This window comes from Chrysochloris asiatica, unplaced genomic scaffold, assembly GCF_000296735.1.
Source record: "Chrysochloris asiatica unplaced genomic scaffold, ChrAsi1.0 scaffold00002, whole genome shotgun sequence".
Lineage (NCBI taxonomy): Eukaryota > Metazoa > Chordata > Mammalia > Afrosoricida > Chrysochloridae > Chrysochloris > Chrysochloris asiatica.
Window position 1 is genome coordinate 12049289 of NW_006408520.1, and position 13119 is coordinate 12062407.

At 34.5% G+C, this 13119-nt stretch overlaps 1 protein-coding gene across 1 annotated transcript in view; it reads left to right on the forward strand.

Annotated features, from left to right (window-relative positions):
* Positions 1 to 13119, forward strand: part of DPYD (dihydropyrimidine dehydrogenase) — a 1478957-nt gene that overhangs the window by 810959 nt on the left and 654879 nt on the right. Inside the window, exon 18 of the mRNA XM_006831042.1 lies at positions 12393 to 12557. Within this exon, the coding sequence (XP_006831105.1) occupies positions 12393 to 12557 (165 nt within the window). The remainder of the gene's footprint in view (positions 1 to 12392; positions 12558 to 13119) is intronic.

Here is a 13119-nt window from a genome sequence, read left to right on the forward strand (position 1 = left end):
ATTCATCCTCCAAGGTCTGCTTTTTGGGGACCAAACAGGTGAAAGAAAGTCCAGTGAAGCAAGATCAAGTTGATCAACAACAAAAACATCTGTATTATGTATGCTTACATACATATTCCATGAGCTTTTTAAAACCCATCATATATTTATTTATTTATACACACGTTATATAAGGGACTTCAAAAGTTTGTAAAATAATATTTAAAAATATTGAAATTTTTCTGCAAACCTTTTGAAGCTCCTCATATTTGTATTAACTTCTCAGTGCTGCTATAACAAATACCCCAAGTGGTTAGCTTTAAGGAATAAAAAATTAATTTCTCACACTTTTTTGTTGTTGTTAATTGCCACTGTGTCAGTTCTGACCCATAACAACCCTGTATAGGGTTTCTGAGGAGCAGCTGGTGAGATTGATCAGCTGATCTTGTGGTATCAATTGAGGTTGCAATACAGTCCATTAACCCATAGCGCCATACCAGTTTAGGAGGCTAGAAGTCTCAATTGACAGCACCAGTTATAGGTGAAGCCCTTCTCTAAATGGGCTCTGGAGGAACATGCTTGTCTCGGTTTTTATTGCTCCAGCTACAGATTCAGTTTAGGACAGACTCTACACTGATATGATGGCATTAATATAACAAAGAAATCCCTTTTCTCAAATGGATTTACATAGAAAATAGGATTTTGTATTCCAATATATATTTAAGCGGTGGGGTGGGGGACATAATTCAACCATATAGATGGTTTAAAAATTAGTTACATATAGATAAAAGAGAGATATTTTTATGTCTGTGAACAATAGAATTTTTAAGCACTGTACCACCAGAGCTGGAGCTATAGAAGTTAGAGCTCTGGTTACTCCATGTTAAGTGCTCAATTTCTAATATATAGGTTGAACTCCATAAATCACTCCATGGCACAGATGTTCTGGTAATCTGATTTTCTGAAGCTTGTTGTTGTTGTTATGTGCCATTGAGTAGTGTCCTACCACAGTGACTGTGTATAGGGCTTTCAAGGAGTTGCTAGTGATTTTGAACCACTGACTCTAAACAACCTCATGGCCAAATGCTTATTCTTAGAACCACACCGGGACTCCTTGTTAAGATTGTTGTTGTTAAGTGCTGTTAAGTCAGTTCCGCGATACCGACCCATAGTGACCCTGTGTCAGGTTTCCGAGAATTGACTGGTGGGTTGGAACGTCTGACCTTGGGGTTCCAACTTACTCTGCAGTCCAACACATTATCCTGCAGAGACACACCCTATGGGGCAGTTCTTCCCTGTTCTGTAGATTTGCTGAGTCATAATTGACTCAACAGCATGTGCAAACACACATACACACACATCAAGAGACAGGAAGAAAGAATGGTGGGACAAAGAGAAAAAGTGGGGAAGATAATTGACTGACTTTCAGGAATTGGAACAAGTAATTTTGTGTTGCTGACAATTCCAAAATATGTAGAGCAGGTTTTCAGGCTGTAAACAAAAGAAACAGATGATGGTGCAGTCTTGAATCTCAAATCTGTAGGAAACGTCAGCAAAATGGAAGCTTAGGCAGAAAATCTGTTACAATCTTGAGGTAGAATTCCTTCTTTTTCCAGAAACCTGGGATTTTTTTCTTAAGGTCATCAACTGATTGAAAAAATCTTGTATGTATTAGAGAGGAAAAGCCCCTTTACTTAAGTTAACTATTATTAAATGTTAAATCATTTATACAGAATATATTCACAGTAACATAGAAACTAGTGTTTAACCAAACACCTGGACATTATAGGCTATCCAGGTTGACACATGAAATTAACCCTCAAAATGATTTGGGGGGGGGGGGAGTATGGATTTGATTTTGTAGCTTTTTCTTACTACTGACTTTCATGATATCATATTTTCTAATATATCTAGTGTTTTTCTTCTATTGTTACATCAACTTCCTTGGAAATCATCTATGTGAATATTCTGAGATCTGGGGTAAAGTACATTCCTCCATAGAGGGTTTAAGATTGCTTCTGTTACATACAAAAGGACACTATGGCCTGGAACTACTTTCAAATCAAAGTTTAAATGTAAGTTTTTGGTGCCCACACACCTTTGAAGTATTAAAGGGAGTCCTGGTGTAGTGCTGTGGGTTAATGGCCTGGACTGCAAAGTCTTTTGAACTGCAGCTGGTTCAGGTTCCCCAGCTGCTCCTTGGAAGCCCTATACAGGGTCGCTCTGGGTCGGAACTGACTCAACAGCGCTTAACAACAACAACAAGATTCTCTTTGGATTCCTGGTGTGGCAATGCAGCATAAACACTGGACTGCAAGGTCATTTGATTTGCAAGGTCTCCATTTCAAACTCACCAGCTGCTCTCAGAAACCCTAAACAGGGTCACTGTGAGTCAGAACCTATTCAACAGCACTGAACAACAAAAACAACAATGTATTCTCTTTATTCCTGATTAAAACTGGAATGCATACATACCCCACCATTGAATTCTAGTAATTTTCTTATTCAAAAACTGGTATTATCATTTTTTGTTAGTCCAGCTTTATGTAAAGATTTTTACTCTATCTTCATCAAGGTCCCCAGCTTCATTTGCTGTCTTGGGTGTTTATAAATCAATAAAACCTGTTTTACAGTTCAGAAATTGGCATAAAAGTTAAGGTCAAACACAGCCATGTAACTAATATACCCTTATGAATCACTGCTTTGTTATTTCTGGTCTCCAAGGAATATTCCTAACTTCACACCAACACTGTCATGCATTTTCTTTTGTATCTTGTCCAGTATTTTTATAAGTGTTATATTGGGAAGTGTCCTTATACTGCTATAACAGAAATACTACAACTAGATGGTGTTTACAACTTTATTTTCTCATAGTTTAAGAGGATAGAATTTCAATTGAGAGCACAAGCTTTAGGGGAAGATTTTCTCTCCCTGACATCTCTGGAAGAATGTCCTTGTTTCTTTTGAGTTTCTACTCCTAGGCAACGTTCATGTGCTTGGCATCTCTCTTCCTACATCTTTGCTTCTTTTGCTTGCTTGTTTAGTCCTGTTTATGTCTCAAAAGAATAAAAAAACTGACTTAAACACTTACACTAATCTGTTTTACTAACATAATAATCACAACTCATTTCCAAATGAGATTATAACCACAGATATAAGGTTTAGGATTTCAACATATATTCTGTGGGGACACAATTTGATCCCAAAGAGGAAAGGTTTCCTCCCAAATTATTTTTTTCCATATTGCAGAAATGGAAAATTCCCATCAAAATCTTTTAGATTCTCCTTTCCTTAAATAGTAGCCATTTCATTTTCAATGCCTTCTTAGGACCAGGGGATTTATACAAGTTTTATAGAAAGTAAAGTATGGGTGTTTTTTTCAATAGTTATAATTTTCAAAGAAAATTCTGCTCTAATACTTGACGATGCTTAATAATTATTAGAACTGACTCACACACCTTCTCAGCTGCTATTCTGGGCCTTAAAAGATTTCTTCAAAGCATATCACATGATCATCTTATAAGCAGGCCAACAGAAATTTCTAAGTTAATTACAGTTTGGCAGAGTGTATCCAAAACCTCTTATCTGAACAGTGAACCCAATAATTTAATCAGTCTGTCTGTTGATTAATCACGTTCTAATCCATCTGATATCAGCGCTGAAAAAGCTCTTCATCTGTTTCTTGTAAAACTTATCTCTGTGAATGCACAGCTGCTGTGAGCTATTGGTATTAATAACTTGAATAGGAGACAGAACACAATGGATTCTCTAAGTCTGCAGAAAAAAAGTTTGAACTCCTAAAACAGTCATTTAAGACTCTAAAATCTGACCCAACTCTCTACAATTTTGAGATTCTCATTTCTTTTGCTTTTCCAATTTCATCCCATGCAGTTATTTCGTTAGAACCAGTAGCCTAAACTTTCTTGGCTTTTCTTTCTATTGTTTTATGAACTGTTAAGCTGATGCACAGATAAATATTTATTTATCAAATAGGACAGATCAGTTATGTGCTGTACTAGTTCACTTCACAGCTCTTCTGTGACATAGTGATAAATGCGGTGACTGTGAGTCAATTCTGTTATAAGGTGGCCCTGTATAGGATTTCCTGGTAAATCTTTGCAGGAACAGAAAGCCTTATCTTTCTTCCAGACATCTCCTTGTAGGTTTGAACTGCCAACCTTGAAGTTAGCAGTCCAGTGCTTACAGTTACTCATTTTTTTGCATGCTGTTGTGAAGCGCTGTTGAATCAGTTCCAAATCATATTGACCCTGTATAGAGTTACTGTTAAATGACTGCTGAATTGAACTGCTGACCTTGTGGTTCAAACTGACCTTGCAGTCTAATGTCCAGTGCACATCCTAGAGCACCACACCAAGACTTCAATTTGGCATATAGATAAAGAAAGGAAACGTAATCTCCTTTTAGTGTCTTAGTGAGTACTTTGACAAAACGGCAAGAGAAAACAAAATGTTACAGAGCACTGTGAGCATTTTACCAGTTGCACATATAAAAATTCAGATAGTTATATTCCATATTTCTGCATTCTGAGTAAGATACCAAATTCTTGAGATATTAAACCCTATAAAAGATGTGACGAAGGGTTGACCCTGGTTGAGCACTGAGACTAAATCTATTTCCATCTAGTCCATTCTGATTCACAGTGACCCTGTATAGGGTTTCTGGGCTGTAAATCTTTATGACAGCAGAAAGTCTCATCTTTCTCTCAAGAAGCAGCTGGTGGATTTGAACAGCCAACCTTGCTAGCAATTCTGTGTTTATCTTACAGTGCCACCAGCACTCCTGTGAGTAAAGTTCCTTCCTTCAATCTAGTACACGTGTGCTGTTTTTGCTTTAGTTGTTTGTTCTTTTCTTTCCTATTTTTCCACTATCTTTACTCTTCTTACATAAGGTATGTATTCATCCAGTTTGGTCAACCTAGGACTGAGATTGTGAAATGCCATGCTTTATTCATAGTTGTCATTACACCATTGCCTTGGAGTTTCAGTAATTTTTCTAAATTAAGTCTAAAGTAAGTGAAGATTTCAGAGGGTTTTTAGAATTTTAATCTTATAGAGTTATGGGTCACAGAATAGGAAATGGATTATCATGGTGAAGTCAACACTTTGGAAAGTTTTCATTTTACTCAATGTGAATTATTTTGTCTGTTTTACAGTCATTTTTCTAGTAATTTATACTTTGTCTATGTCTATGTATATTGTTTTCTAAGCAATCTAAGGTGAATTTACATAGATGAATCCTGGCATATTAGATTGCTTCCAGAATATCTGCTCAGTTCTCCATCATTCCATTTTTGTTTACATGAATGAACTCTCTAGTATCTATGTGAATCCTAATTAATTCTACTCATTTGGACATATTTCATTAGACCAGGGGTCTTGTTAATCCAAATTAAATCTATTGCAGTCTCTACCAGTAAAGGCTAAAATTGGAACTAAGAGTTTATTAGTGTTGGGGATCACTGTACTTTGGATTGGTAAGGGAATTATGTGAACTAAGGGAGACAATCAAAACCAAAACCAAATTCACTGCCAAACTGTTGATTCCCACTCATAACATACTCTTGTCATTAAGTGCCATTGAATTGGTTCCAACTCATAATGATCCTATATAGGGTTTCTGAGGAGCAACTGGTGGGTTTGAACTGCCGACCTTGTGGTTTACAGTTTGGTGCTTATCCTGCAGTGCCACACCAAGACTCCCTCATAACAAGTAACCTTTTGTAAAAAGATGGAAGAAATAAGCAGAAATGTAAACAGAAGCAAGGAGGAGACTGAGCAACAGTTCTGACAGAAATGAAACCGCATTTTCGTCCTTCCATAGTGAAAGGATGACTTACCCTTAAAGTAGATACACTCCATCACACATGCATCTTTCTTTATCTTTTTAGTGAACTTGTTCCAGATAATTTCTCTTTCTTGCAACAAAAATCAGTATTAATTGCTATGTCAAATGTTAGGAGACCACTAAATTATTATTTATTTCATATTAAAACATCTATATTCTAGTCACATCTCTATTGCTAACTAGCTCGGAGCCATGAACAAGTCACTTTAATTTCTCTAAGCCTTTGTTGTATCATTAATAGCATAATGATAGAGTTTATGAAAATCAAAGAGATTATGTACATGAAATATTTGTTCTATAAAAACATAAATAATTCCCATTTCTGAAACTTCCATTCAATAACTTCTCTGATAGCTTATATTTTATTTCAAGGATAACATTCCTACTCTTGCTGAACTTTTTTCCATGTGGATTGAGAGATTTAAAGTTCTTGATTGCAAATGGATAAATTCTGTAGGTGATGAATGGTCACTAATTTAGGTTCTAAGTGCTATCTTTATCTCAGATGAAAAAAAAAATGGCATATTTAGAACAAATACTTATCCTATCCATTTCAAAACAACCAACTAAATATTATGCTGTCCATTATAAAATTTATTTTGGGAAGGAATCAAATATTAATATATTTAGTTCAAGAAGGAAACAAAATGTTAGAGTTCTTTTATAATAGTAAAGTTGCATTGGAAACTGGGCCACTGCTGAATTTTACTGACTTTTTACTCTTCCCAGTATGCTAGATTTATAATGATGGGATCATATTATGTAAGAGGATATTTGTTGTTAGACTTAACTTACTAAATGATTCTCCTCTTTTATGAAGTAATATATAGTTAAATCCAACTTACATAAATACATATATTTCAGATGATTTGTTATAAAATCCATGCATATAATGCAAATAATGAAATGATGCTTGAAGAAAATTATGCAAACTCTTGAACCTTAAAATGGAACAAATATACTCAGAATTGACTTGATGGCACTTAGCAACAACTTTCCTTAAGATTTTGGGTTTTCGGTGAGCTGATAAAACTTTCTCTATTACTTATAATGTGAATCCTGGTATGGCACTGTTGGATAAGCACTTAACAATAACAAAAATAACAATAATGACTGTACAGTTGACAGTTCAAACCTACCAGCTCCTCCTTTAAAACCATATACAGGCTTACAAGGTTTCAAGAGGGAGTTTAGTTTAAGAATATAGGGAGAAAGAAAGTCCCCACTAAATAGCTGTCACCTTGTCTAGATGGGTCTGGTGAAAAGAGATGGGGATAAGAGTCGTAAGATTCAATAGTGAATAATTGTTATCATGACTAATTGTTACTGTCACAACTGTAAATGTAGAAGTTTTGTAATAAAAAAAGGGGAGTGGTTAATTTTACAGTCCAGAAACAGAGGACCCTAGGACCATCAAGAGACAAATGCACAAGCAGAATGCAGGACCTTATCCAGAGAAGCAGCAGCACCAGAGATGGAGGCAGAGATGGGGGCATGGAGAAGGGGAGGGGCTGAGGACTCTAGATTCATGTACTAAGAAGAGAGGGACTAAGAGCTGGTGGCCAGGAGGCAGACTTGCAGAATGTGCCCTTTGGAGATGTAAATTATTATATATGCCTGACTGGGTTTTTGTTTGTTTGTTTGCTTTTTAAAAAAGCTAAAGTGGATATAGAGAAATATTGTTAACTAGTGGTACATGGAGGGGGTTATAATCATTGTGATGAAACAAGGTGTGTGATTTGTTGAATACAAAACTGATGATATGCGCTGTAAACTTTCACTCAATCCACAATAAAAACCTTAAATTAAAAAACAAACAAAAACCATATACAGGGTTGTTATGAGTTGGAGCAAACTTGACAACACTTAACAGCAACATTACTTAGAGCAATATCCCCTGTGAACAAATTTCACATTCAATTATATGCTTCTACAGTTCAGAAATAAAGGTCTTTTAAAAAGTAAATATCATTTAAAAAAAAAAGAAAAAAATCAAATCCTATACTTTGAATGGATTCCAGCCCATAAGGGACCTTAAAAGACAGACTACAACATCCCCATAGTGTTTCCAAGGCTGTAATTTTTTACTATGGAATCAGACTACCATATTTTTCTCTTGTAAAGCAGTTGGTGGATTTGAACAGCCAAGTGCTTAACCCACTGCACCACTAAGTCCTCTCTATTAAGAAACCTCTTTGTTCCCTCATCTCTAATCCCTCCCCCACCATCTAAATACTACAATCCTGAATTATTTAGTAATTCCTTATTTAAACTGGATTTTAGCACTGTGTATCACTAAAAAATAAATTGATTTATTTCATTTGTTTTATTTATTGTAATCTATGTATTTTTTACCATGTTATGTTTTCACTCAACTTCATGTTTCTAAATTCCATTCATGGTGGTACATGTAATGTGTTTTAGTCTACAAATATTACGTTCCATTTGCATCCAATTTGTAGGATCCCAATTATTTTTCTAGTCTTTTATCAATACATCTTGGCAAAGTTTTTTTTTTCTATCCATTAAGACCATTGTGATCATTTGAGTCTGGTAGTAACCATGGAAACACTATAGCATTTCAGTATTACAGAGGTCATGTAAATGAACTTTAACAAACAAATGTTATTAGTCTGTTTACCATTTAAATCTCTTTCCTAATGTTGAAAAATCACTATCATTAATTCAAATGTTAAAAGATCACTAACATGCAGTTTTATAATGGTAAAATAGCACATACAGCAGAGATATCACCTAATGCTTCCTTACCTATAAATATCTATTTTTAAAATTCTGAATACTGTTAGTGCATAATAAAGTAGATATATGGTAATTAATTTTCTTTATTATATAGAATAAACTCTTATCTATCCTAACTATTCTTAAATATTTTTATATCACTCCCTTAAGCAATGCTAATATGATACAGCTATTAAATATGAAATAAAAATATTCTGTTATAAAATCAAGCTCAAATTATATTCCCAGGTCAAAAGATTTAGTAAGTTAATGCCCAATTCTTGAAACTCTCACTTCCAATAATATAACCAAGGAAATTTTTTTTTCTCCAAGCTTTCATTCAATTAAAATTTTTCAAAAAGTTTTAAATCAGAAGAAAAAGATATTGGTAGTCACAAACATGATTGAATTTGGGAGAAAATGCTTAGAGTAAAATCTGTATGTTGACATTGTAGTGTTTGAAATATTCTGAATTTTTTAATTACTATGACAGTAACAAGTATACCACTGATAGTTGACAAGCTCTGTACAGGAAATGTGGGCAATTTGACCCGTTTTGTCTTTACCTGAGTTAAGGAAAGAGAAAGTTGACCTATATTAAGAAACATTCCTTATCTGAAAATGTATTTTCTATCATGAAGTAGATGATATATTACTTTGATTTCTCTTACACCTCCTGTTAACGGTTCTGTTTATTTTATAACTCTCTCATGAGATATTTACAATTTAACAAGGATTATAAAAGAGAAGAATAAAACTACTCCAACATTGACTATAAATTTAATTCACAGTTCACAAAGGTGGAATTTTAGATCTTAAGGTATCACTTAAGGAAAACTCCATTGCCATTGAGTCTATTTTGACTCATAGCCACCATATAATAGAGTAGGGCTTGTAAGGTTGTAACCTTTTCCCCTCAAAACTGCTGGTGGGTGTGAACTACTCAACCTCTGTGTAGCATCCTAGCACTTGCCCACTGTGCCTTCAGGGTTCCTTTTAAGGAGTTATGAAAGTAGGACATTCCAAAAAAAGTATTTTCTTCACTGTTCTCTAAGTAAATCTTGTCAGCTTATTTATCTTTTAACTGTTGAGGGTTGCTGGTGTAATTGTTATTAGAAAGGTTTCTTTAACTAGCATGTGACTTAGAATTCCTGGACAATGGGGTGCTTCCATATTCAGTATAGGTATCCATGGATCTTTAAAACTAGGGAGTGGCCATCAGCAATGCAAGTAGTGGTCTCTTCCCATCTGCAGCAAAGGAGAGTAAAGCCAGTAAGAAATATATGGAAACAATTAGTGCAAAGGACTAAAGGACCATGAAAACTTCAACCTGCAAGACCCTGAGGCCAGAAGAACTATATGAACACAAGTGACCTCTCTGAAAAGGATCACATTAGAAGGTCCTGGATAGAGTGGAAGGAAAATTGGGAGCAAAACTCACAATCATAAAAAGGACCAGACTGACTGGTTGGATAGAGACTGATGGAACCCACAAGTTTATGGGCCTTAGTCACCTTTCAGTCCTGGAACTGAACTCACCCCTGTTGGTTAATTTTCAGCAAAACAATAAACAGGTCTGTAACGTGAACAGTAACACTAGGGAAATAAGCACTCCTTGGAACAGTAGATAATTCTAGATCAAAAGAGCAGCATTTGTCCAAGAACAGAGTTCAGAAGGCCGGAAGAGTTATGAAAGAAGGTGGAATAGAAATGGAAAAACAGGATAAAAGTGCAATGAGTGATGTTACATTGTGGGGATTGCAATCAATATCATGAAACAAAATGTGTATGAATTGTTGAATGTAAAGTCTGCATTACTACGCTGGCGTGAGTCAAGACATCTTATCTTGTTTAGAGGTGAGCATCTTATCTCGATGGAGGTGAAGGGGTCAGAAAGATCTCCCAAAGGTAATTAAGTCTAAGATAAGACACAGACTAGCATGGGTAAGGATACTGCCAAGGCATACACTAATTGTGTTGGATGGGTAGGAAGTACTTCTTCCAGGCTAATAAATCACAAAACAGTAATTTATAAAAGGTGCCCCTTCTTTTGTGGATGCCACTCAGTTGTAGGACAAAAGACTTGGTTAACTGAATGGGCTCAAGTCTTTGGCCTATGCAGAAGCTAGTCTATGGCTTAGTTTTGAGTGACGCTGTTTAGATGAGGAGGTAGAGCAGAGAAGAAAATCTCATGGCTAAAAAGTATGGTTTTTGAAAGTTGGAACACAGAAAAAACCGTCCTCATTTGAATGAAACTTTTCTAGAATTATTTTCTCAGTACTTGACAGCATCAGAGTATACATAGGGTGAACTGCCGAGAAACCACCTGCTGGGATGCACAGCACACGTTTCAGCCTTTGCCAAGATGGAAATTCGACCCACTAGGCTTGAGATTCTAGGAGTGAATCTACTTGTCACTTTACCCATTCTGATTATGCAACATGGTTTCACAATAGCAAATCAGAGTAAGGCTGTTGATATTCTGAAAGATTACAATAGAAGAGGAATGGCTTAATTAGTAAAAAATTAACCAGCACAATTTCTATAAGTAAAAATGTACATATTTAAAGAAGCTTAATGTAACATTTATACTATTTATTTTATAATATACTAATTCAGATGTAAAAGTAAATGTAAATGACTAGAAATTAACATGCAATGTGAAGAAAAGTCCTTTTATCCTCTGCAACTGTAGCATTTGGCAGATTCAGGAATAAATAATCTTTTGTGGCAAGGGTATGCCTTATCAAACATATGCAGATCAGCACTAATTAATGCTAATTAAGGTTTCCTGTCTATCTAGTTGGAAAAACGTCCAAATGTTATGAAATCCAGTTAGTATGCCTATTACGCTAATTGTTTTATATGGGGTGGTTCTTAATTAAAATATGTAAATTGACCTTAATTGCTATATACTAATGGGGGCTCATGTTATCTCACTAAAAGTGACAAGATGGTGAGGAGGGGGTACTTAAATGACTAATTCTGATAAATCCTTAACTAAATGACCTTTACTCAAAATTAATTTTAATTGGAAGTTGGCAAAAGAAACATTTTGCTTCTTTGTTTCTTTTTAGTTTTAAGTAATTTAAGAATGTTTTTCTTCTTTGTTAATATAGCTTTAGAAGCAGTTGTGGATTGTTAATTATACTTAACAAGCAAGTTAATTTTACTGTTTACTGTTTATAGTTATCAGGAAGTTATTGATATTCTCATTTCTGTCTTGGGAGAAGTGACTTTCTTCTCATTGAATATGAATTTACAATTACAATCCTATAAGCAATTTAATGCAGCTACTTTGTTAGAATATGTGTTAAAGTTTGATGAGCTGGTAGTAATAATATCTGCTGATTTACATTGGAATTTGTTTTTAGGGAAAACTATTTTTTACAAACATTAACTCTTATTGAAGTTAAAATTTGATTAGAGATGCTTATATTTAATAGAGTGAAATAATACTCTTGCATTATACTTGTGTTTTTATTTATTATTTAGTTGCAAACAAATTAAAATGTTTATGCCAAGGCTAGTCTAAATGAATTAAAATATTTTTACTCTTTTACTATGCTAAATCTAGAATTACAGAAAGGCGTTTGGCTAAACAGATATTTTATTTTGCCCTTCCACTTGGAAATAGTTTATATTCAACTGTAATTTAAAATACATTTTAAAAATCACTTTATAAAAATGTGAGAAGGTGCTCAGTAAAATATTGGCATATTTTACTGAACATGTAATAAAGCGCATGTAATAAAGCCCAGAGGTTGTATTTTTCAAATGAAGATCTAATATCTTTATTCTTTCATCAGGACATTGTGACAAATGTTTCACCCAGAATCATCCGGGGAACCACCTCTGGTCCCATGTATGGCCCTGGACAAAGCTCCTTCTTGAATATTGAGCTCATCAGTGAGAAAACTGCTGCATATTGGTGTCAAAGTGTCACTGAACTAAAGGCTGACTTTCCAGACAATGTAAGTGTGATTTAACGTCTAAAACAAGAGAACTGGCGTAAGTTGGTGAATGTTTATTTAAACATCCAATTCATAGGCTTATAAATATTAATGTGTATAATATATTTTATTAAAGATTCTGCCAGTTGCTTTGCTGATGCATAGAAAGATAAAAAAGAAAGAAAAGCTCAAGAGCTCATAAAAATCCATACAATGCTAGGCTTTGTTATAAATGGGTGCCTTGTAGATGCAAGAAGTATCTACATAAGCATAAGGAAGAGAAATGAAATACTCATTTTATTGAGTTGTTTTTCACTGTATGTGGCTACTATTTATGAAGGTGATGACCTCAGGAAGAAATTACAGGGCATAAATCATTTTAAATATAAACCCGGGATAGAATAATTTCTGATAGAGTTTATTTCTGTTTCTTTAAGAGGAAATAATTTACCAAATCATTTTAACACCTTTATTCTAAATGAATCAACTCTCATTTTGAAAAAAACTTTTTTTATTATTGTTATTTTTAAGGAACCATGTAATATCATCCTAAATTTGGGCTTGTTGTTTAATACCATTGAGT